Source organism: Podarcis tiliguerta (genome assembly GCF_965153285.1).
Source record: "Podarcis tiliguerta genome assembly, chromosome: Z".
NCBI lineage: Eukaryota > Metazoa > Chordata > Lepidosauria > Squamata > Lacertidae > Podarcis > Podarcis tiliguerta.
Genome location: NC_139553.1, coordinates 25,934,386 through 25,960,686, shown reverse-complemented (window position 1 = coordinate 25,960,686; position 26,301 = coordinate 25,934,386). Strand labels below are relative to the sequence as shown.

Genomic DNA, 26,301 nt, shown 5'->3' with positions numbered 1-26,301 from the left:
AGCCCCTAGTGTGCAATTAAGTAGTTATTTGGATTCTGGCCAATATTTTTATCACAAAAATACTTTTAAAAATACAGAGAATCACATCTAGAAGGTACTAAAGTATTTACATGTTATACAAGATGCACTGTAACCTCCAATTTGTTTTATGTCCAAATCCTCTCCCTTGGGATTCTAAAATTTCATGCCAAAGCCTTATTGGTAAATTCCTCTCAAAATTTTGACAAGAATGCTTTGTGAAATACAGGGGAAAGGCAAACACACAAACAATTTAAAGGCTGAAAATACTGTAAGTATTACCATCTGTGGAGCAGGAGGAATAGGGACAGTATTCCATGTAGTTGAGGTGCTTGTTTTCGCTTGCCAGTTGGTTCCACCAGTAAGTTTCTTCTCTGTAGGCTGATTCCACTGCATATCAGATCTAAAAACGAATTGAAAGCTGAGCAGTTACATATGGAGAACAGCTGAAATGATACTGCAATATACGGAACTGTTCTGTTAATCACTAATTTCTTTTAGCTGCCACTATAATTAACACCTCACGGTCCCTGGATCATAGCATTTGGTATATGTAACTTTTTAAACACCACATCTACTTTTTATTAAATTCATAACTGCAAAATAAATTACTTCCTCCGTTTGTTTCAAGGTGTGCCTGGCAAGTAAGAGCCTGGCAAGTAAGAGAGCCAAATTTCCATAAAACTTTGTGAGTTACACTGGTAAGGTAGCAGATAACTCAGCTGACTTTATACATCGGAAACTGCTCTCACAAAGCAGTTCCCAGAGGTTTAGGCAAATTTTAAATCATACCAACCAGCCCACCACCTGGTCAAAACAATATTTTTATTAGCAATGTTAACAATTCACCTGCGCCAGGAACATCCCACACCCTGTGCCTTATTGATGGCATCCCTACACCCAAGGTGTGAAGCACGACTCAGAGCACATGGTGGCAAATTTGATGTCACTGCACTTACAGGCAAATTCTATTTGTGATTTGTTTTATAGTCAATTAAATTAGACTTTTAACATCTTTTACTCTGGGACTAAAACAATAACCTGTTTTAGTTATTGATTATAGCAAGATATATACGTTAATTTTTGAATGTTTAGAATTAAACATTTGGATTCCCCCCCCCCCTCTAGTCAGAAGAGACTGGCAGGATGGTGAAAGTTTTACAAACCTTTCTTTTCCAATACTTGAACAATAGTGCTATTCATGAAATCAGTTGCGTCACATGTTTTTGAAGTGGGATTTGTGCCCCAACCCTGGCCCGGAAATGACTACCAGAACAGCCAGGTGTTACATGGGGAGATTGGGTTTGTTTTTAATATTTGCTTAATTTTGTATTTTTAGCTGGATGTTAAAACTGGATGTTTTCATAAATTATATGGAAAAAAGAGGATCCCAAGACTTCACTTGGCTTAGTGTAGATTAAACTCCCACTGGCAATTAGAATGCTCTCCACAGACTTATCAACTGAATACAGATAGTAAGAAATAATGAATTATTAGGAGTCATTTAAGGGAGGTGGGAAGTTACAAATAAGGGAGATGAGCCAGAAGTTGTAAAAAGATGGCTTGTAAATACAAAGATGTATAACCGAAAATGTTCAGGCTTTTTAAAACTTTCTTTCTTTTTCTTCTTATGTTTTTTATTTCTTCTTCTTCTCTATTTTTTTTAATTCTTTTTCTAATTTTCTGTATGTATATGTATTTGTAATATGTAACCAAAATAAACAAAAAAAAAATGCACTACCTTGAACTCTTGGGCTTGTACGAAGGCAGGCTATAAATCTTCTTAATAACTCAAAACAATCTTAAAAAACTATTGCCGAATGTCTCCTTTTGAAGGTTAAGGTCTGTTCCGTTAGGCAATATTTGCTCTCACAGAATGATTGTATTGGCACAACACTGAATATTAGAAAATTCTGTGATAGCTCAGCAATGCAAACACAAGCCAAGAACATTTTTATCAATATATAATTAGAAATTATGAAATTAAGGAATATATGTCTCACTTTTTCGATGGTGTTCCTCCAAAGCCAAGATCTGTAATAAAACACCAAAATTTTTTAAATTAAGATTTAGAATTCCTTTCATAATAAACATAGGGAAACCTTTCTTTAAAAATGAAAGTGTTAAACTTACTTCCAACCAGATTAGCAAGTGAAGAATCAAGGTCATTGGCCAAAATCTTCCCACTGTGCTGACCAATTAAAGCTACTCTCTGATTTTGAGCTTGTACTGTTGGTTGCAATACGTCATCTGTAAATTAAAGACTGGGTACAAAGGAGATAACCTTTTTAAAAAAGAGTATTTTTGGTTTGCAGCTATCATTTCAACTGGTAACAGAAGGCAAAAAAGGGTACCACCACCCAGAAATCCCCTTCTCCCAATAAAATGCCACAACCCTTTTCGCCTAGTTAAATTAGTTGTATACGCGATAGTCTGCTTACATCCACAGATGTAGGAATAAGAGTTACATCTATACTGTGATACTCACTGAAATGTCAGAATGTATATTTTGGCGAAGCTGGGATGTGCAAACCCACCTAAGCACACTATTTACCGAGAGCAATGGAAACTGAATTCTAGCCAGCATTAGCTTTTATGTACAGTTTCCATTTCAAAAGAGCTTAAGGATTAGACAAGATATAGGTTAAACCCCACATTATTCCTGGAAAAAATGATTCTAGACAAAATTCTAATAAGCTGCTGGAATGTAAGATTTACACTTCAAAGATTTAAAAAGGAATTCTTAAACCCTGGATTTTCAAGCGGTCTTGAAAGTGTACAAAATATTTTAATGCACACAAAGATAACCGCAGTTTCTCCTATGTATATGGTGGTTTGACAATTGCACTTTCTTAGAGATGTAAAATTAGGAAGCGCAAACCAAAACCCACACACAACCATCAGTGCAGGAAATGGACTTGCCCAAGCAGCACCAAAAAGAGGAAATTTACAAAACTGGGGGGGGGGGGGGCGTAGATGGGGAGGTCATGATGTTTATTTTATCAGAATAATCAGTTAAAAGAAATTAGATAGCAATGTTTCAATTATAGCCTTCAGGTGTCTTAAGTACTTTAAAGCCAGCGTGTGTGGTAGTTTGAATGCTGGAATTAGGTACAGCAACCTAATCGGCCACTATGCTTCCTGGGTGATCTTAAGCCACTCATCATCTCTCAGACTAGCCAACCTCAAAGGGTTGGTGTGAAGAAAAGGGGGGAGTGCCATGTACATTGGCATGAGTTCTCCAGAAGAGGGGAATGATAAAGACCAATAAAAGTTTTTTAATGCAAGGATCATGTTCTTAGTGTTAGGCAAATATAACAGCTAAGAACTGCAGGCATGTTAAAACACCATGATGTAATGGTCCTTAGAGACCGGCTGTTTGCCTTCCCCTGGCAATGTTTGTCTTGGAAGTGGCGGTTCCTATAGAGAAGCATTCAGTGTTGGAGGCAGTTGCTGGGGAGTAAGAATGAGGAGAGTGTTCTTGCACTTTGGTCAGCCACTGTGAGAACAGGATGCTAGACTATTATTATTACCCATCCTTTACCCTCAAGGCAGATTTCAACAATTAAAGCACAATGTTAAAAACAAGCAACTTAAAATAAGTTGGGAACTAAATTTAACTTAGGTGTCAAAAGCCAGTTTAAAGAGATGTATGCCTTCAACGTTTTCTGAAAGCTGTATAATGAAGATACCAGACACATTTCTTTGGGGAGAGAGTTCCACAATTTAGGGTCTGTCACAGAGAATGCACTCTCCCAGGCACCCCACCCCAAGCTTCTGGGGGCAGTGGAATAATCAACAGGGTCCCCTCTGCCAACCTTAACACCTGACAGGGCTTGTAGGGAAGAATGCAGTCTTTCAATTATTCAGGGCCTGGGTGTTTTAGGGCTTTATTCACTAATTGTGAGCACCTGGGAACAAACTAGCAACCAGTGCAGCTGTTTTAAAACAGGAGTTATATGAGATCTAAACAGAATCTGGCTGCTGCATTTGGGTTTTCTGATCTGGGTCTCTAAATAGGTCTCTGATCAAACAGGGCTCATCTTATGTTCCAGTATGTTTTAACACAATGCATTCCTATGGTCACAGGAGTTGAGTTTTGTCCTCTGCAATCTAAGATAGTTCCACATTCATTTCAATTGAGGGCTCTGATCTGGGCATGTATTCTTTTTACAATCATATTCATTCCCTCCCTTGTAGTTGAACACAATATTGAGTGCCCAGTAAACTCTGGAAGCATGTGCATTTGAGGAGGGTAAGAGAAGCATTTTTGGCCTGTACACCAATCAGACTAATCTCTGCATGAACACCTTTACAAGTGCTCATTGAGGAGCAGTTTCCTGCTCACAACCTATAAATGCCCAGGTGGCCTTTCTATGTAAAATCATTGCTATGAGTAAGAAGAATGCTGCCTTTCAGAGGAGAAGCCTAAAGCCCTTGATTTTACTTCCTGGGTTACACTTAAGGGCAGAGACCAGGGGTAGCACAAACTTATTTATGTTTACAGAGAATAGAATTCTGTGCTATTCAGTGGGGCTCACTCCCAGGTTAAGCATGCATAGGATTGCAGCCTTAAGCTTACAATCACTTTATTAACTTACCCATTGAAATCCATGATCCGGAACGCCACATTGAAATATACCAAAAATAAAGAAAAGGACAATCACAATGGGTATTAGACTAGCAGGAAACAGAACTAAGCACTTTGGGGCAGGTAACTTTTTTCTAAAAGACAATTTAATCAAAAACATTCTAAGGAGCTTAGAATTTCCAAATTTAAATTATTTAAGTCCATCAGTTTAAAAATACAGGCACCCTCTAGCGAATAAAACCATTTGATACACCATTTAAGCAAAATTAAAGTATGACTTCATCCCCATGATTAGGCAGCATGGTGAGTCAGCAAGTGACTAACTAGCAAGTAGAAAAGAGCAAAGACTATTCTCCCCTCCTCTTGTGGCTGAGCTTTAATGTCTAATACAACAGTGGGCATTCCTGCTGCCCTCCAATTGTTTTGGGATTCCAATGCCTATCAACCCCAGCCAGAATGGCCAACGGTCAGGGATGATGGAAGATGTAGATCAGCAATATCTTGAGGGCCACAGGTCTCCCCAACCTAATGGAAATGCCAACAACAACATTTAGCGGCCCGGGAAAGGCTATTCATGCATGTTCAACGAAAGGAAACATACAGAGAAAAGTTATGGCTGAGCAATAAATGACAAGAAGGAAATTTGCCAGACAGGTTTATTCATTTGCTTCCCACTCCTTAGCCACTAGCTGTCCATACATGTGAAGTATTGGCGCTCTGTCTTCCATGCATTCTGGAAAGCAGTGTTTTACAGATTGACATTATATAAAATAATTATCAGATAAAAAGGCAAATACTGAATCCAATGACCTATATAACTAGACAAATAAAAGTAGCTGCTGGCTTTATAAAATGCAGAAATTTGAAACACATTAAATAGCTTTACCTGTTGCAGTTCTAAATTCTTGTACTGTTGATTTGCCACCAAATACAGCATCAAAATCCACATTGACTGTTGAAGAGGCAGTATTCTGTGGTACCGAATTAAGGGGATATCCTACAAATGATAATAAAAATTATTGGTACTGTTGTCCTTAAATAGTTCTGCAATTCTAAGAGGCTGGTGTTATGTAAACATTTATAAGAAAAGTACAGGGTAGTGTAGAGAAAGAAAGGAACAAAGCAGATCCCAGATTTAAGAATGGGCATCTAGTGAATTATAGAACTTTGGAAACCCAATCATATATTTATATATAAACTTTTTTTTAAAAAAAGTTACGGTCATGAACATGGCAAAAATAACACATGCAATTTTGCATATTTAAAGTGCACAATTTTGATTCTTAATTAAAATTGTCACAGTTATCTGACCAACAATTAGCAGTTGTAATGTGGTTTTGAGTTGAAACTAAGAAAATTAATGCAGAAACTGAGAATTAATACAATTAGAAATATTAGAATCACTATAATAATGTATATTTGGAAAGAAATTAGAGGATGTTTTACCACTAAACAGTTCCACTGTTTGTTTGGAGGTAAAGGTGGATGTCACAAAAGGGGTGGTACTTTTTACAGCTTCTTCAACTGGCTTCATATCAAAGAGGTCCAGGTGGGGTGGAGACCCAACACAACCATTTGTGGATGAGAAAGTTCCTTTCAGATACAGCATTAGGTTGAAAGAAAGGGAAAGAAGTAAAACTAGAACACAAGTAGCACTCAAGAGAGAAGACACACTGAACAACATGGGGAGTTCACAGAAGCAGGATGGTAAGGACTTAACACGGTTTTGTGTAAGGCTGTTTCTCATTGGTCTGCTCACCCAAACACTACTGAATGAAATTCATACCAGTTTTGTCTTTCATACAAAAATGCACAACCCTTTGGGAGCGGGAAACATATACCACATTTTTCGTCCCATAGGACGCACCGGCCCATAGGATGCACCTAGTTTTTTGGGGGGCAAATAAAGGGAAAAAATTATTTCATTTATTTCCCCCCCAAAACCAGGTCAGGGAATCCAAACCAGGTCGAGGAACAGCGGGATGGTGGCGCTGCGCATCCCCGCTGTCCCCCGAGCTTGTGGGGCTGCCCAATGTCTGCCCGAAGCACGGGGCGCTCTGCTTCAGCACTCCCCGCGCTCCGTGCAGCAGGTTGCTACCCTTGTGCCGGGCAGATATCCCGCAGGGCTCCCCAGGCTGCGGATATCTGCCTGGCGCGGGGGCGCTCTGCTTCAGGGCACCCGGGCGCTGGACAGCAGGCTGCTATCCGCAGCCTAGGGAGTCCTGCGGGAACCTTCAGCGGGGCTCCGCAGGCTGTGGATATCTGCCCGGCGTGCGGAACTCCCGCGGGCTCCCTAGGATTGCTGATAGCTTCCTGAAGCCTGGAGAGCGAGAGGGGTCGGTGTGCACCGACCCCACTCGCTCTCCAAGCTTCAGCGAAAGCCTGTATTCGCCCCATAGGACGCACACAGATTTCCCCTTCATTTTTGGAGGGGAAAAAGTGCGTCCTATAGGGCGAAAAATACGGTATTACACCAGAAGACACTTCCAGGTCTTTAGACCAAGCAGTTGCTATTTCTACTTGAGCTTCACTGGCATGCTCACAAAATACACCTTGCATTCTACCAACACAGATTCATCCTTGGCTGTCAATCTAAGTCTGCTTTAGGTATAAAGTAGAGATGGAATTCTCACAACCTGTCTCTGCATTACATCTGAACCTTTGCTTGCTCTGCACTGGAATGCTAGCCACTGTTTCCTGGTAGACATATTTCTAACTTCTGGGGGCAGGTGGTTAAGCTGTCCACTTGTTAACTTTTCTCATAAGTAGAGTGACCTGTAGGGTTTTCTGGCACTACATTTTCCTTCCCCAAACCTCTGACTCAGAGGTGTATGATGCACAAGAGAGGATATCTGTAAGTACGAGTTTGTGACATGATCTTACTGTGCCTATAGTTGAAGCTGGGAAGCAGCATCTCAACAACCAGTTTGGACTGTATCTGTACTATAACCGAATTTTCTATGTGTTGAGGACATAACTATTTTTACTCCTGTACCTATCTGTTCTATATAGCAGGCTTATTTAATTCCATCACTAACTAGAATCCTAAAGAGAGGAAGACATTCAAATTATAATTATGGGCAGAGGCAACTCCGTGTAGACCAAACTTCCTACCTCAAGTTGTTCTGATAACAGCTAAGCATTTGGATGTAGAACTCAGAAATGCAAAATGGGACAGTTACAAATACCCACAAACCACAAATGTTATGTTCTCCGCTCCTGTTACATGTTTCATTTACTATGGAAAACTGGTTCACAATGACCTAACAGTTCAGAACACACACCAGGAGATGCAGAGAAGATGTTACACCAGGGCCATGTGGCAGCGGGGCGGGGGGGGGGGGGGAGCAGCCGGGTGCACCTGCCCTAGGCCTCGGGGGGCTCCGCCAGGGACTAACTGCTTTTTTTTTTGTTTGACTTTAAAACTTTATTCTAAGAAGGCCTGTGTTACACCCTATGTAATGTACCCTCAGCAGACAAAATTTGCAGATGTTTATGTATCTAATAAAACTAGGAAGAAAAACAGCAATAATTTTGGGGTACAATAATAGCTGCTGTTATCAATTACATGTTTCTCTGCCACAGCTATTAATAAAGGCAACTGGATTACATGACAACATAAGATTAGCTGTGCATTCAGGAATGTATGACAATCTGAAAGGGTAAAGACAATTAATTCCAAGGACTGTAAATGTTTTATTTAACCACAGCAGTAAACTTACCTCCCCAGGCACTGCCTGCTGATGTTGCTATGGCTGGAGTACTCTGTACCGTTGGAACAAATGCAGGTTGGAGATCAAAGAGATCAGTAGAAAGGTTGGGCATGCTGAAAGTTCCAAGAAGGTTGTCAGCTATAAATGGCATACTTAAGCAAGAGGAAGTTTATTATGCTGTTTGAACATCTGAACATTAGACAACTTCAAGAAATGCCTGCATATACATCCACTGACATGAGAGAAATAACTTGAAATTTCACTTTACAACACAAATTTGATTTGATGAGATCCTCCAAGAATCCTCCTCTCCAAGGTAGATTTTGTTCACAACAATAAAGCAAGTATTAACCCACTGTCACCCCAACAATACTGTCAATGCCAGGCTTGTGCTGCAGAAGATTCTGTAGCCTTGTTTGGACTCCTCTTTATAGGCCTTCCAATAAATGGTGAAGGAAGGTTTTCGCATCTGACCTTTTTAGTAACTGGTTTTATTTGACCGTTTTAATCTTCAATTGGTTTTAATATTTGTTCTGCTACTGGTGGTTTGTAACATTTTAAGGTGAAATTTTTATGCGGCTTTTATATTGGTTTTATTTATTGTTCTTGTGGCTGTTGATTTTCAACTGCAGGATAAGCAGGATATAAGTGCTAAATTGTAAAAAGTCTACAATCCAGTTGTTGACTGGGTGAGGTCATTATTAATGCATGGAGGAATGCCATATTAATTTAAGGCTGGAAGTTTGGACACACTATGTACAGTGGTGCCCCGCAAAAAGAATGCCTCGCGAGACGGAAAACCCGCAAGACGAAAGGGTTTTCCGTTTGCAGAGGCGCTTCGCAGGCGAATTTCCCTATTCGCTTGCATCGCAAGACGAAAAATGACGAAAAAAATTGAATTTTTTTTGCTCCAAAACCCCTTATTTTGAATCGCCAAGCTGCTAAAAGCATTTTAGCAGCAAAACCGCTAATCCCCCACCCCTTAAAAAGCCGTTTTTAGCCCTTAAATCGCCAATAGCGCTAATAGCGCTACTCCGTCAATGGGCTTGCTTCGCAAGACGAAAAAACCGCAAGACGAAAAGACCCGCGGAACGGATTCTTTTTGTCTTGCGAGGCACCACTGTACAACCTTTGGTGTCTGATCTCATACATTCATTTCTCATTGCAAAGTCAGATTTGAGCAACTTCTTTTACATTTTTTTCTTGCTGGTATCACTTCTATGTTATATACTTTATGTAAAAATGACTGTATATGTCTTGACGTTCAGTATTCAATCCTAATTTTTCAATTAATTGATTACAAAGATTATTGTAAAAGGGAAGGAGAAAGGTTACAATTGCTTTTTTAACAAAGGAACTTAGTCAAGTTTCTCTTCAGTAAAACAATGAATGAGAGTCTAAAACCTTTATGCAAATGAAGTGCCTGTTCTCTTCAATTCCCACAAACCATTCTAAGTTTCCACTTGGGAATGCTTTCCAATACCATAATATGAAGAAGTTTTGACTCTAGATTATTTGTACCCAATATTGAAATATTCCTCACCTATTGGTGGTTGGAGCAGGTGTTGCAAATAGGTCAACAGCTGCAGCATTGGTGTTTACACTCTTCCCTGATAAAGTGCTTGGAGAGGCAGATGTAGAAGTTGAATTTGACACCACAGAAATCTCTCTCAATCGCTGTTCCTAAAAGAGTTGTGCAAGATAATTAAAATTTTACATTATGTGAGTTTTTCAGAATGCAAGTACACCAACAATGAAACTTAACTACCTTGCGAAGTTAACCCACATCTCCATTCTACAGTGTTATGATGTAATCCAGCCATATTCCACTGTCATGAAAATCAGTGAGACTGTCCTGTTCATGAGTTAAGGCCATGATCCAGCCAAAGCTAATCACTTTCAAATCACATTGATTTCATGAAGAATTTGGTTGGCTCTTTCCACACCAAGCTCAGTGAGATGTGGAAATGCTCAACTTTGGCTTGATCTGTGAATCCAAGATTTTTAAAATAGGCCAGAGATTTGATGCTGTGATCAAAATGAAAACTAAGGCTGCAGCATATGGTCAATTCCCAAACACTCAAAGCACTCTTTCTCACTTACACACACACACACACACACACACACCCCTCTCACTTTAACAAGACACAGAGCCAAGTTACTTTTTACAGGGGTATATGAAGTGCAGCTGCCAAACTAGCTTACACATTTTCTGACTCCGCATGTCCAACAAAACCAGAAGCAGTACCTTCAGTGCTTGAAGTCTAGCTTGCTCCTCCTCCAATGCCTGCTGTTTCTCTCTTTCATCCATTTTAGTGAAGGACATTCCTGTGTTGGCAAGTGTAGAAACTGCACTGGATAGGGTGCTTGCTCTGAAATTTTAAAGGAAAAGGACCACATATTTAAGATCTTTGAACTCGAAGGAAGCTTCAGGCATCACCTAGATAGTTCATGAGTAAGGGGGAAACAGGACAGAATTCAGAACACTACAACGTTAGTCTTCTCCAAATTAACCTGGCAAAGAATGATAGAAGGGCATAGCATCTGGGATCCTATATACACTTACCTGAACTGAGAGGGACTTAAATCCAAGTAAATGAGTGGGAAACATGATATCTCAAAGTATCCATGTTTACCATGCTTTTTATGCACTTAAACTGGATAACAAAATACAACAAATTACAATAAAATAAGCACAACATATTACAGTTGTTACAACAGGCAGAAAAATTATTAGATAATCCACTGAGACCATCAGCATTCTCAAGTGGTCCATGGTCGTTTGGGAACCACTGGTTTAGAGTATACTTCGCAATGAAAAATGATCTGGTTTGTCTGGAAATCCAAAGTAAATCCAAATAAAGATTTTTAGAGTGCTTACAAGAGATAAGACAGATCTCAAAGGGAGGATAATTCCACACGTAGGAGGCAGCTACCAAGATGGCCATATGCATGTAGACAGTACTAAGTCATTTAGGTAGAGAACTAAGGAATTCACCAGGTTCTTTTTGTGTTTTTTTCAGGGAGTGTGGGGGGAAAGAATTATTTTCCCCATTTCAGCCCATAATTCCACCTACCCACTCTTAAAGGCAGATGATAGCAGCAGGTGCTTTGCGCTAATTATACAATTCAATAAATCTTCTGTGCAACTGTAACAGCCTGCTTTGGTGTTATCACCCACTTTTGCCCTTACTATTTGAGAAGAAACAATTCTGCTACATTACATAGAGTCATAAAAAATAAAACTATAAAAGAGATGGGAACATTCTATACTTCAACAGTCCAATATGCCAATAATCAATACTCTGGTTGCAGTCTACCTGCCTATTTATTACCTGCTAGCAGCTGAAACCTCCTTTGTCTTCTTCCCTTCCAGTGAAGCCAGATGCTGCTCCAAAGCTTCAAGCAGACTGCTGGGAGCCTAAAGTGAAAATTCTTATCAAATGTATGCAGGATTGCAAACTACTACTTCTTCTTCTTTACATTTTTCCACTCCAAATACAAAAGAAATCACTTTTATGTAAGGTACATTCATAGAGAGGAGAGACAATGTCCTCAAAGCCTCCACATCTACTTTCCACCATAATCTCATAACTGAGCGAAATGAACAGTGGCTGCCTTACATCAGGTCAGACAACTTGCCAGTAAGACCCAGCATTGCTGATTCTGACTGGCAACAGCTTGCCAGGACCAAAGGCAGAAATCTTTTCCACTATCTCCTACACGGTCCTTTTTATTTTGAGCTTCCAAGGACTAAATCTGGGTCCTTCTGCAGGCAAAACATTGCTCTTTCTGTGAGCAAGGTTGTTGTTTTTTGTTTTTTTATTTAGGCAGGAGGCTTGTTATAACATTTCTGTCACCATCTTCCAGATGAGTTGTTTTCAGGAACTATTCCAGAGAACCGTAGGAGCACCTCAGCAATACCAGTTCTTGAAGTGAAATCGGTTAGCCCTGACAATTCCACAGTGAAGTTTTCAGTTTATTATGTTGCTATGCTTGAGTCTACACTGGAGTGAAACGTTTCTTACATTTACAGTGGTACCTCAGGTTACATACGCTTCAGGTTACATATGCTTCAGGTTACACACTCCACTAACCCAGAAATAGTGCTTCAGGTTAAGAACATTGCTTCAGGATGAGAACAGAAATCGTGCTCCGGCGGCGTGGCAGCAGCGGGAGGCCCCATTAGCTAAAGTGGTGCTTCAGGTTAAGAACAGTTTCAGGTTAAGAACGGACCTCCGGAACAAATTAAGTACTTAACCCGAGGTACCACTGTACTTGTAAAAAAGATTCATCAGCACACAGCTCATTAACTTCTACAGTAGACAAAATGATCAGAAACAAGAGCACAGGATGTGCACAACTGAAGACTGCTGAAACGGCTCAGCTCCATAAGCTACCTGAGTGTCATTTTGTTTTACTAGATGCTCACACACAAGTAAATGGAGTGGATTGCATTTCTCCAAAATATGGCACATACAGGATTTACAGAAAAAATTGGCTGTTCTGCAAGGGCTCAAACTAAGCCTCCCAAAGTAAAAGAAAACAACTATTATGCCACGGTAATAGTTCTAAAGAGCTAACTTGCAAAAGTTGTTCCAAAGGCATTAGACAATGTATTAATGAAGATTCCTGTATTGTGCACCACTGTAGCTTTGATTCACAAGGGGTGCCATGTTAACTGCTTGAAAGAGAGTAGGTAAATCAATTCAACATCTCCTGGATGCATACTAAGGCTGGATGTACACTAAGGTGGTTGCACTTCATTCCCACTGAAATAAATCACTGAAGCTTACCCAAAGACTGGGGTGATCTGCATTGATTTCACGGTGTCTGCTCTTAACATTGGATATCTCCTATTGTTTTTCTTTGTCCATGTTTGCATTAAAAACAAAAAACAAAAACCTCCCCGCACTTCTATAGCCTGCATTATTCAGCAGGGCTCCACACAAACACAATAGTCCTAGTTTTGCTCCCAGTTTGTCAGATTAAGATTCAACACGTACAGAAGTCTGAAGCCATTACTTCAGTGGGGTATTAATGGTGTGACCCAAAAAAATGTGGGGGGACACACACAACATTTTAAAGAAGGGACCCACTTCAGGGGCATGCAGTCAAAAGGAGTACCTTGCCTTTACTAGGCACCCAAGTCATTAGAACAGTCAAGAAGCCAGAAGGGCTGACAAAGCAACTGACACATTGTGGGGGCTGTCTCATTGGATTGGTAAGACAGAAACAGACAGGATTTAAGCAACTGTAGAGGCAACAATAAAAATAAGGGGACAGAGGGGTGACATGCGCAAGTAGGTACAAAAGGCAATGCCTATTTGGGACAAGAAAAGAAACAGAAGAGCATAGCATGGTGCCAGCAAATGGAAAGATCCACAAAAATTAAGAGGGATCTACGGAACCACTTGATGCAGTGTTGTAACATCAACAGCATGTGAACTACTGTATCAGATTCTGAGCTGGCTAGCAAGAATTTTTCACTTTGTAGACCTGTCCTACAGGAATTAATTCTGTACACCCCCCATTGTGTGAACACGTGGGGCTATTTTACATTGAATCAGACTGTTGTTTTGTTTAGCCCAGTGTTTAGCTCTCTAACCTCTTTAAGTTAAATTCTTACCTAACTTTGCTAACTGTATCCTATAACTAGAGATCCTGGAGATTGAATCTTGGGCCATTTTCAGATAAAGTTTGCTCTGCCACTGAGCTATAGGCCTCATCAAGTCTTTGGAGCTGTGGCTGCAACTTCTGAATAATATGCCTGGTGTATGAGCACCAGCAAACCTCATAGAAGAAACTATATAGTTTCCATAACCAGGAGTTTATACCTATGTCAGCACCCAAAAGACAACTTTAGAGGCCTCCATTTTCTACTTTTTATTTGAGCATCCAGCTCCCTCCCTGGCTTTCAATTACATTTTTTAAAAAAATCTCTGAAACACACAGGAACATTGGAAGCTGCTTTATACCAAGTCAGACTGTTTGACTATGTTGCCCAATACTGTCTACTCCGATGAGCACAGGCTCTCCAGGTTCCCAGGCAGAGAGATTTTACTGATTTTTGATTTTTTTAAAAAGGATATTGAGCCAAGCATATGCTCTTCCGTTGTGCTATGGTCCCCTCCTGAGCAAGGGGAGGGGGAAAGCTGTTCAGCAAGTGAAGTAGTTGTACTGCCCCGCTTGCTCAGTTTGTGGAAATTGCTGATTAAAACAAAGCACTAGGTTTAGGTATCCTACCCCATGTGTTTTAAGGGCGGTGTTGTTGTTTATAAATAAATCCTCAAAATGTCTAGTAATAATATTCTCCAAAACAGCACAGGAAAAACAAAAGCATTACTTGTTACTGAGCACATTACCTATATGAAGCAAAACAGGTTACAGGAAAAATGGAATGTATTTCCATATATAGTATATATGGAAGAAAATGAATTCTCAGAATGTATAGAATGGAACACCAACTATTAAAATCACAAAAGGACACAGGACTTGGGGGTTAAATTAATATGAAATGTACACTGACCTGAGTAAGATCTGGAATGTCACCCTGATCAATTCCAACTTGCTGGGTTCACAAAAAAGGGAAAAAAATGTACATTACTACATGCAGTGGCAATGAAAAGAAAGAACTGTGGATCTGAATGTCTACATAAAAGCTAAGGGAACAGGGAGGACATGGAGAGCTTTCTGAACTGGTACAACTCTAAATGCAACTTCTAAGCTAAATTTCATATGGAGATCCTGAAAGGTATTTCTTAAGATTTTATGTATTTCAGTTACCAGAAATAGTAATAAATAGCTTGTCAGAACTTTGGAGAGAAAAAAATACTCAATAGATAGTTTTAAAAAAACCACAACCTTTGTTCAGCAGGCATTTCTTAGTTGATAAAAATGAACAGAAACAGAGCTTTCAAAATATACCCTTAAATGTACATAGTTTAAGTGATGTTTACATTCAGCAACATACAAAACTTGCATGAAATTGTGATCATAAGCACTTATTACTGTACCAGTCCAGAGAGCTAAATGAAATACTACTAATGCTACTGGATTTATTTACCTCTGCCACTTTGAGGAATTCTGACAATTTGGTCATTCTGGCTAAGAATTTTTTGTAAATATCCAGACCTTCTTTGCACTGGTTCTTCTTCATATCAAAATATTTTTCTGAAGCATGAAATTCAAAGAAAAAATTGTGTGTAAATAAAAGAACAATAACATAATATTATTATTAATAAGATGGTATGTTAGACCTAAAAAGGCTAGGTTTGATGCTTTACTATTTGAAGATGTCACTAACTGATTTCAACTTTATTTAACAGCAGTTTTAGCCAAGACCATAAAATGAATCCACCAATAACAGTTAAGTTTATTCAACAAGTGCCCTTCACAGGAACTTCACTGACAGAAGCAGGGATTGCAAAGCCTGAAGAAGAACTGAAGGTCAGCTGAAAAGATATATCTGCAGCTGAGGATGAATACACTGATCAAAATATATTGCTAGTGTGAGTCTCAGAAGAGGCCTACAATTTTCTGGTTTACTGCACACACATTAAATTTGTTTGAATTTAGAATACTGTAGGAACCTAATTAGTAAGCCAATCATATTCAAACACTGACAAACAAGCTTTCATATCTTCCAAACAATCAGAACATCAATCAAAGCCTTAACTACACTGAAAATAATAAAAAACATATATAAAGCACTTTCTGAGCATAAGCATGCACTCTTGCTGTCACCACACCCAAGAACTTTTACATATTACCATTGCCATCACTGGAGCATAAAATGAGAGCACACACACACAAAAGCTTTAAGTGTTTTTGCCAAGTTGCTCCAGCCACCACTACCCTTTAAAATCAGATAAACACAACAAAAGAAAAGACAATAGAGACCAGCTATTTAATTCTACAGGGTGAAATGAGTCTTCCCTAGACGTTGGCTTAGCCTGAAGTTAGACTGAAGTGTTAAGCTATGTCTATGAACACTTCAGCTGTCTAGTAGTTTAAAAATAAAATAAATTTCTGGCACACTAGAATTATGTGTACTGTTATAAGAAGGAGTGCAACAGAAGAGATAATAGGCAGGACTATTAAGGTGTTGCTCATCCGTTAGCTATGTGCACATGTTTAAGAGAAACTATTTGAACATGGTGTAAGTATAAAAGTAGTGAATGGGCTGGCTTGCATGTCTTGGTAAGCCAAAGCAAGAAATTAACCGTGAATTGTTGCAAATGAGCAACATTGCTCAACTGCTCCCACTTCACTCTGCCCTGCCTGTAGCCAGGAGAAACAAACGAGGAGACTTGGCTTACTATGATGTGTGAATCAGCAAAATTTAGGATTATTATGTGCAAGTTCAATGAGGGGGGAAGGAAAGAGGGAGAGAAGGGAGAGAGAAACACATGGGAAAGAACACAAGGGAGTGAAGGGAGAAATGAACATGGAAGATATTACAAACAAAACCACATCTGCATATTTATACAGGTCTCCACTGGTAAATGTTTAAACAATTGTTGTGTGTTGTTTCACATACCTAACAAGTTAATGATCCCCTCATTATAGGCTGCAAAAAGTCTAATGGAATCTTTAAAGAGGAGCATGAAAGCAGCATTTATTACACCATTTGTTAGTTCATTTGGGTTTGCCTGCGTAAAAAGCAAAGAGATTTTTTAAGTCAAATTACCAGAAAGTAAAATCACAACACATATTTCACCCTCCATAAAGCTTATCATGAATTGTAGTAATAAATAACAGCTACAGTGCTTACATCAAAATCAAGAAGTGCATCTAGTTGATTCTGAATAATTGGGAGTGTTTTCAGAAGTTTTTCAGTATTCATTGTTCTCATCACACCATCAATCCTTCAAAATAAAATAGAAAATAAACCAAACAGATACAATCGTTGAACACACTATTATGGTATCCGATGTCAGCACTATAGATTATATCAAACAAAGAAGACTCTACTGCTGCCCATTGAAATCAGTGGCACTTTTGAATAAAATACATAGAATAGTATTTTCCAAAGTTCTGCATCAAATTATTACATATAAAATACTTTAAAGAATATTCTGATCTCCCAAAAGGTTCAAACTTATACCTAAAAATTTATGCAAGCTGTTGCAACAGTGCCACTGAACATTTTATGTACTGTCAGATTCAATGCTCCAAAAGCTGCATTTTTCTATCACTGCATACTTCAAATTTCACATCAGAGCATGTTTTTTTTTTTTTGCACAAATTTCCAAACTCTGTTTTGACAATTTTGTTTTCTCAAACACTTTGATGCCCATCCAGTCACTAGAAGAGCATAAAAATAAATGCAATTCTTACCCTCTTTTCATTTTGGTGAAATCAACTGCTACAAGTCTGTAAGAAAGTGCTTTTTCATTCAAGTATCTGCTGTATCGTCTGATGAAGGTAGACATATCATAGCCTGGAAATGAAATGCTATTCAATTAGACTTTTCATTCTTCTAGTACTCTTATCACTTTTTACTCAGTGTGAATTATGCTCCAAAAGTTCCTTGGGGACCTTCTTCACACATTTGCCATTATTACACACATTTGAAACTAGAAGTATAGTGATCATGCTTCCAGCACTGATAAGTTGGCATAGTTTCTCTGAATGTTGCCTCATGAAATTAATAAAAACCAACACTTTCTGAACCAGTGAGACTCTCTAACAGTCTTAATTGAAAAAATAAGTTTATGTGTGGTTAACACAAGTTTATGTGGTTCACACAAGATTTTATAAAAGTTTTGTATTTCACCAATAAACCAATATTTTAACAATTTCCACCATCAGAAAGCCATTTTACCATGGTTGATAAAAATGATTTTTAAATTTAGATTCTTTATTTCTGAGGTACACTATAATTGAAACAACAACAACAAACTGGTTTAAAAGGAAATCAAAATTATATACATGTTAAAGTCTACACTTATCTCTTCAAAATAGAATGAACATCTATCAAAAAGAAACATAATTCATGTAAGAGAACCAGGGGGAAGGTTATCTAGCATCTGGGGGTAACCATTATTTTCGATTGGTTCTCTCTTCCAGAGACACATACATCACATACTGTTCTGATTCAGTTTAGAGGCTTCAAAATTCATGGGTATGGTGCCAGAAGTGGCTGCCAGGGCCAAGATGCAAAGGATCTGCTGGGCTTGCATCAAGTCCCATTACATTCAAACTAGGGAATTCTGGCCGGCACACGTTGGTTTGAAAACCAAGTTGAGACCACAAGCCATGGTTTATGAAGCCTCAAACAACTGTCTAAACCAGGTTGCTATATCCCAGTGGGTGTTCTGCCCCTGGGACAAACAAGTCATCAGAGATGACATGATCCAGGAGTGGGCAATTCTATGTATCATAAGGATTACAGAATCCCCCATAAGTAACTTCAGAGTCAAACAACAAACAACACAAATTCTGCAGTGTCTTATTTCTCAGGTTTTGAATATTTAGAACTCTACTAAGCAGCCAAAAAGATTGTAGATTTACATTTTAACTAATGGAGAAACAACAGTGATATCCGCATGCAAGACTAAACCGTGACTATTTCAGCTATGACCATCCATTTGTGCCTGGTTTCCATCTCCCAAAAGCCCCAAGCAATATGGCCAATAGCCAGGGGTAATTGGATGTGCAATCCAACAACCCCTGGAGAGCTACAGGTGTTTAACTAATTGTGGTCTGTTTGAATATTCAAACCCATCCTGAGAACTAATGATGTTTTGCTTGTTTCTGACAAGCTAGGGTTTGAATGCCAATGTGTGCTAACTGTAGTTTCTTGTTGTTTCAAAACCTGGCATCCTGACTAACTCCCAGTTTGTTTTAGTGTTGAATTCTGGCCACTTACATGGAAACAGAGGTGCAAGGCAAGGGTGGCTGTAAAAAAAAAACTGCTCCCAAGATTAAGCAACTCTCAGCTGCCACTTTCCGAATCTTACCCTCTATCCACACACTTTGCATGGCAGGAGGTTTCCTCCCTGTCCTATTCCTTCCCAACAAGTTCCCCCTTTCATGCCTGCCTATTTTGCTTTGAAGTAATTTCAATTTCACATCCTTCTCCTTGAGCATGTGTTAAAAACACAGCTTAGAATTGGCAGCTAACACGCATCAATGGTGAATGTCTCCTTCCGCCTCCTTCCTTCCATAAAGGTTTGGAAATTCATGGAGACAAGAGTGAAAGGTGTTTGAGGATAAATTCCCTAGAGCAGTTCATTGGGCCATGGGATAAGTATTCACATGTCCCTTCTCTCATAAGGCACATTTCCTGGAGCTTAATAAAATAATAATAAAGGAGAGGGCTTGCAGGGTTAAGAAAAGATCCAATCCAGGCAAGCACTGAATGCATTGTGGAAGGGAGGTAAACTTCATGGTGCACTGAGAGCAATCAAAGAACTCAGAGGAGAGTTATTCTGTCCTGCTGCTGATGTTGGTTGATGATATAGTGAGGCTGTAACACTTTATAGCACCATAGAGTCATGTGGGATATCAAGCTGTGTTGGCTGAAATACAAATCCTGGCTAATGCAACAAACCATGGTTTAGTGGCACATGCAAACAAGGCCAATATTTTGCCCAGTAAGTATCAACCCTTGCTTTCTGGAAAATCCTGGATGCTTACAAAACTGATCCTATCCATGTTTACTTGGAAGTAAGTCCAACTTTCCTCCAACAAGACTTACAGATAAATAAATATACTTGGATAATAGCCTCAGCCTACAGATAAGTTATCTTACTTAGTAACCATGACAATGTACAGAGAGCCAGTCAGAAGTATGCATCTTATTCCTAAGCAGATATACCGTATTTTTCGCTCTATAGGACGCACTTTCCCCCCTTCAAAAATGAAGGGGAAATGTGTGTGCGTCCTATGGAGCGAAGACGCCATAGCCCCACGACCCTTGCCCGGCTGGAGAGGTGACGCGTGGCTATGGAAGGAGCCTCTATAGCCGCGCGTCACCTCTCCAGCTGGGAGAGCGCGCGCGGGGCAAAAGAAGCCATAGCCCCGCGACCCTCTCCCAGCTGGAGAGGTGACGCACGGCTATGGCAGGAGCCTCTATAGACCTCTCCAGCTGGGAGAGCGCGCACGGGGCTAAAGAAGCTCCCCGCGACCCTCTCCCGGCTGGAGAGGTGACGCGTGGCTATGGCAGGAGCCTCTCCGCTGCGCCTTTCCGCTGCTCCCTGACCTGCTCTTTGGGGCTGGTGGTGGGCTTCCCCCGCCAGCCCCAAAGAGCAGGTCGAAAGAACCTGAAGCCTGGAGAGCGAGAGGGGTCGGTGCACACTGAAGGGGCGCTGAAGGGGCGCTGGGCAGAGAGGGGGATAAATTTTTTTTCTTGTTCTCCCCCCTCTAAAACAAGGTGCATCCTATTGTCTGGTGCGTCCTATGGTGCAAAAAATACGGTAATTCTGAGGTGAATGTCAGGTTCATGATGAAATTTTATGCAATTATAGCTAGCATAAATGCTCATATTAATTTGATTTATTTGTTTCCCAATACAAAACATATCACAAATATTCTAAGGCTACACTCCTAGATACTTACTTTGTTGTGAAGTTTACTAAAGTCAGTGGGACTTCCATACTACTAGTAGACCAGTAGTCCAGTCCAATCCTGGACTGGACTACTGGTCTACTAGAGCCAATGAATGAAACTGCAGAATACACCTAGATGCAAACTTCAATAAATAAAAGAGCATGCCTCTCCAATACAATTTGGATACATTCATGGGTTTATTTAAGATGACCGAATTTCTAACATTCCTTTAGCCCATAGAAGTTACTGTGCAAATTGCAATCTGCCTCAGAATAGAAAAGTAAAAAATTCTTACCCTGCATGGCACTTTTATCCAGATAGTTGTTGAGATTAAACAGGGTATTTCGAGATGCCAAGTATTGGATAAAACGCTGTTTGAGAAAGAATTAGATTCCAGATTACTTCATTTATTTTTTCCCCATAGACATAACTGTGTTAGAGAAACTAGTTTCTACGCAGCTGTATAAGGCATATCTAAAAGCAGGAGGGGGAATCTAATACTAAGACAAGCAAATTAGATCTACTATCAAGCCTGATTTTTTCAATCACTGCTCGGGAGAGCCAGAATTGGAACTGAGTTATGCAACAAGGGCCAATGTGTAGCACAATTGACAGCCACCATGTTGTGCAAACTCTGATGTGAAGAAAGGATAACGGCAGCAGAACTTGTTACACATTACACCTTTGCATAAAATTCATTTATGTGTGGCCCACATCACAGCAGGGTTATGAAAAGATACAAACATGGTTCTGAGGCTATTCTTTAGCGACACACATGCAAACTCTCCACCTACATGGAATAAGGAAATGAAGCTAGTATAAACTACAGACAAATACATTCTCCTCCTCCCCCATTGCCAACCCCTTCAACGCTCATCACATTTACAGCAAGATGACATGACTAAGGAACTATTCACTCATTCACTCATTGTCCCTTGGGATTGTTCCAGCCGTGAGATAGAGAATGCACCCTGCTCCCTCTTACCACTGACAGGAGTTATCAACCATACTTGGGAGGTCTGTGCTTATTTGATTGCTGCATCTCCCCAATCCCATGAGACTGAATCCACTAGAAAGCAAGTTATACCCTGTAATTTCAAGGAAATTCAGTTTTTCAAATTGAAGTGGGATCTACTCAAGCACTTCTTATTTTATTGCAAGAAGAAATTTAGGGGAGTTGATTGGAGCAAATGAGACCAAGGCCTGCTCCTGATTCCACCATGAATAGAATTTCAAGGGCTAAGTAATGAATGAAAAAATTCTCCAAAAACAGTTCCTATACAATTCTGTGAAGAGTGGGATGGTTGTAGAAAAGCTTATTGTTCAAATTCACCCCAATGTGTGTAGGTATATATGTGTTATAATGAGATGTGTATTAAATTCATTTCCGATTCAGACTTCTGTAGGAATATTTCTAATCTAGCCAAATGCAACCTGACACATAGTTTTCACAACTGCTAGATACAGAACAGAGTTCCTGCACCTTTGAGTATATGTATAAATTTTTCCTACAGAAATGAAAAGCTATACCAGCAGTGCAATGCTGACAATTCATTCATTTAATACACTCACTAATTTAGTAATTTGAGTATTTTAAAGGCGGCGGCAGGGGGGGTATTGCTAAGCTCAGGCTTTCATTACTTGCTTACTAATAGGTGAGGCAACAGAATAGACAATTCAATCATTTCAGAGATCACCAGCACTTCACATCTGAATGTTTTCCTACCATTAAACACAATGTTCTATGGCAAATTGACTACTGTCTTACCTCATTTCCATACATCATGAGGTGGTGTGTTGTAATTAGAGCTTTGAACACTACTACCCAGCTACTGTTTGCTGTCCTCTCAAAAAGTGTGTCTGCCAGCTGTGGAATATTCACATTCATCTCATTTGTGCACTGAATAAGATCTAAAATATAAGAAAACAAGATAATTTGCTTAAAACAAATATGGAGAAATGTGACAAAAACAGCAGGGCAAATGTTTTTATTTAGTGCCTTAAGTATTTTGCAGGTGTTATAAGTAAATGGGAAATACACTTATGAAGCCTCTCATTAGGAATCTGGCCTGCAAGCAATCTGGTTGCCAGTCCATTCTTTCCTCATTCCCTAACCACACCTTCTCCAGGTTTCTGCCATTTCTTCTTTAACAATAACTATGCACTCCAGGGGTAGGGGGGGGGGGAGAGAAACAGCCTTAAACAAATCCCAAATGCTGCTTTCCTTTTGCATATCTTTCAGTATCAAGTTGCTCTCTTTTCTCTTTTTCATTAATTCCTTGCACTGGTAAAGACAATACTTCAAGCTTTCCAAAATCAGTCTCTAAATTAAGCTCTGTGCCTTTCTGACACCCAACCTTTGGTTAAAAATAGTCTCACAGAGCCACAGCATGCAAGCAGGTGCTGAAAAGATTGTGCTACCAACTCAATAAAGAAAAATAAAGTGTATTATCTTGAAATAAATAAGTGTTCTCTCTTCCCAAGAGGAGGAATGTGAGCATTGACTATAGGCAACTATTAATTATTATTATTATTATTATTATTATTAATTATTATTATTATTAAATTTCTATACTATCATTCATCAGAAGATCACAGGGTATTTTAGGAAAATGGTAAATGACCCCTGGACGGTTAAGTCCAGTCAAAGGTAACTATGGGGTACGGTGCTCATTTTGCTTCAGGCCGAGGGATCAGCTGTTTGTCCACGGACAGCTTTCTGGGTCATGTGCCCAGCGTGACTAAACTGCTTCTGGTGCAACAAAGCACTGTGACAGAAGCCAGAGTGCACAGAAACGCTGTTTACTTTCCCTCCACAGCGGTACCTATTTATCTACAGTGGTACATTGGGTTACAAACATCTCAGGTTACAAACACTTGGGGTTACAGACTCTGCTAACCCGGAAGTAGTACCTCGGGTTCAGAACTTTGCCCCAGGATGAGAACAGAAATCGTGTGCTGGTGGCACAGCGGCAGTGGTAGGCCGCATTAACTAAAGTAGTACCTCAGGTTAGGAACGGACCTCCGGAATGAATGAAGATCGTAACTAGAAGTACCAATGTACTTGCACTGGTGTGCTTTCGAACTGCTAGGTTGGCAGAAGCTGGGACAGAGGAATGGGCGCACACCCCATCGTGTGGATTCGAACCGCCGACCTTCCGATCAGCGAGCCCAAGAGCCTCGGTGATTTAGACCACAGTGCCACCCACTCCCATTCTACAGGGTAGTTTACAATATAAAAATACAAAAATACACAACATTGCAACAAACAAAAATAGTAACTCCCCACATTACAGTGGTACCTTGGTTTTTGAACATCTCCATTGATGAACCTTTCGGTTTTCAAACACCGTAAACCCAGAAGTAAATGGTTTGGTTTTCGGACAAGCCTTGGAAATTGAACATGCCACGCGGCTTCCGTATTGAGTTTTCCATACTGACGCTTCCGTTTTGAGTTTTCGGTTTTTGAACATTTCAGAACTCGAACAGTCTTCTGGAACGGATTACATTTGAAAACCCAGGTACCACTGTATTATTATTTATTACATTTCTATTAGAAGAAGCCATCTAAACCAAAGCAGGAATCTAAGACCAATACATCTGGCAAAGAGCCAGTGCAAAAGAGGTTTGCCCCTTCCAACATTTCAAAGCAAGGATAAAAGCTTTATAGTTTCTCTGGAGACCTTACAACACACAGCGGGCAAGGGGAGGGTCAGATGTGGGAAGCATTTGCACAGGCTGGAAAGAATTGTACAGTGAAATGGCACTACCCCAACGCTTTGGCAATAAGCAAAGCTAAACTGTCTATATTCACTGAGATTATTTTCACTTTACAATGGAACATTTATGCTTAGAAATGTGAAGGCCTGGGAAAAACTGGAGCCCCCCATTTTGGGGAGGGGGCTTCACATCTCCATTTATGATGCAATTAATCATTTACTCTGGAGCAATCCAAACTTCCTTCAGTAGAGTACCTTACAGGAAACAGGAGATGGCTAGTTTAAGTCCTCCAACAGAGAACAAGTAGGGGAAAGAGTCTCTGCAAGCACCAGGTGGCCAACTGAGAAAAACCATAGAAAATGAGTTAAGGGCAATTCCCAGAGCCAGGCTACACTGGTGCTGCACTACAGGGATCCCCACCCTGCAAATATCAACCAATGAAGCAAGGAAGGGAACTTGTAGCAGGGTGGCAATAATGGTAAATAACTATTACTGTGTATCTAGCCTGTTTTCTACTTAGTCTCAGAGCAGCTAGCAGCACAAGTAAAACTGTAATCATGAAATACAAATAAGCAAAACAAGCTATTTACTAAAAGCAATGAGAGATAGCAATTTGCCTATCAATTAAAGAACATGCATTTTTAATAAAAACAGGAGGGCATGCAATACTTGGTTCTCTGTAAAATTTACACACACACACACACACGGCCCCAAACTGGACAAAGTTCTTTTTAAAAAAAAACCTTTAAAAATGCCACACCTTAAATTCATAGGAAGCTGCCTGATTTCCCCAATTCCTACCTGCTCATTCAAATTATCCAGGTTTTTATTATTATTTCCAAATACACGGTATTAATTGCCTAGTAACATATTAGCCTTCAAATGATCTCCTGCCTAAGCTTAAGAGTTACGAAATGTGAGTAAACCTCCATGGGTAGGTGGAAGAAAACTTCTTACAACTACAGTATTCTTGCTCTTTTAGAGTAGTTTTTCAAAAGGGCTAAGTCCCCAAAGATGACCGTCATCCCGGCCACAGCTCACACAAAGTACTGAACTATCTTCAGAACTTGCAAGGCAACTATGGACTTAGAAGGGCAAAGGGCAATTCCCCAAGGACTGCTACAGCTTGCCACAGTATCAGGCTCTCCTTTTGCTTGCCTTCTTTTAACTCATGCATTCCAAACAGCAGGGATCAATTTATAAATGTGAACATGTGCCAAAAAATCCTGCAATGCTCCCCCGCCCAGTGTTCTTCGCATTTTTTTGAACTCAGGCCCCTTTTAAAAACCTATTTTACCCTTCTGGGGCCTCTAACGCTGCACAAATAGTCTGTGAATCTGCAGTGATCTTCGCATGCAGTGGTATGCAGTTACTACCACTACTAAAGGTAAAGGATAAAGGTTAGTAGCTACAGACAGAAGAACTTATCCCAATGCCAGCACTAGAACAGAAAATGAGTGGGACATCTCTGATCTCCTTTCCCAAAAGCAGCAATTCTATCCGAACCCTGTTCTCAAATCTTAAGAAGTGAGGGTGCAGCTGCTATCACCCTCAGGAACACAGTGCGGATGAACAAGGGTCCTCTGCCAGGTCAGCATGCAAGTTTCCATTCAGCATATTTGCAAAATATTGTGGAAAATTGGAGTGCATACATTACTGCAGTGCACTCTGTGTGTGGCTACCCTTGAAATTGATCCAGAG

General features: G+C 39.9%; 1 protein-coding gene across 2 annotated transcripts in view; it reads right to left on the bottom strand.

Moving 5' to 3' along the window:
• Positions 1 to 26,301, bottom strand: part of LOC310669494 (phosphatidylinositol-binding clathrin assembly protein-like) — a 50,319-nt gene that overhangs the window by 11,568 nt on the left and 12,450 nt on the right. Inside the window, exons 3-18 of one of the 2 annotated variants that reach the window (XM_083423682.1) lie at positions 22,649 to 22,791; positions 21,176 to 21,251; positions 17,665 to 17,767; positions 17,099 to 17,192; positions 16,865 to 16,976; positions 15,389 to 15,495; positions 14,852 to 14,893; positions 11,658 to 11,743; positions 10,571 to 10,694; positions 9,866 to 10,005; positions 8,332 to 8,435; positions 6,056 to 6,202; positions 5,496 to 5,606; positions 2,152 to 2,268; positions 2,022 to 2,052; positions 301 to 421 (exon numbers count right to left, since the gene is read on the bottom strand). In XM_083423682.1, the coding sequence (XP_083279808.1) occupies positions 301 to 421; positions 2,022 to 2,052; positions 2,152 to 2,268; positions 5,496 to 5,606; positions 6,056 to 6,202; positions 8,332 to 8,435; positions 9,866 to 10,005; positions 10,571 to 10,694; positions 11,658 to 11,743; positions 14,852 to 14,893; positions 15,389 to 15,495; positions 16,865 to 16,976; positions 17,099 to 17,192; positions 17,665 to 17,767; positions 21,176 to 21,251; positions 22,649 to 22,791 (1,658 nt within the window). The remainder of the gene's footprint in view (positions 1 to 300; positions 422 to 2,021; positions 2,053 to 2,151; positions 2,269 to 5,495; positions 5,607 to 6,055; positions 6,203 to 8,331; positions 8,436 to 9,865; positions 10,006 to 10,570; positions 10,695 to 11,657; positions 11,744 to 14,851; positions 14,894 to 15,388; positions 15,496 to 16,864; positions 16,977 to 17,098; positions 17,193 to 17,664; positions 17,768 to 21,175; positions 21,252 to 22,648; positions 22,792 to 26,301) is intronic. The other variant, XM_083423683.1, reaches the window with a different exon arrangement.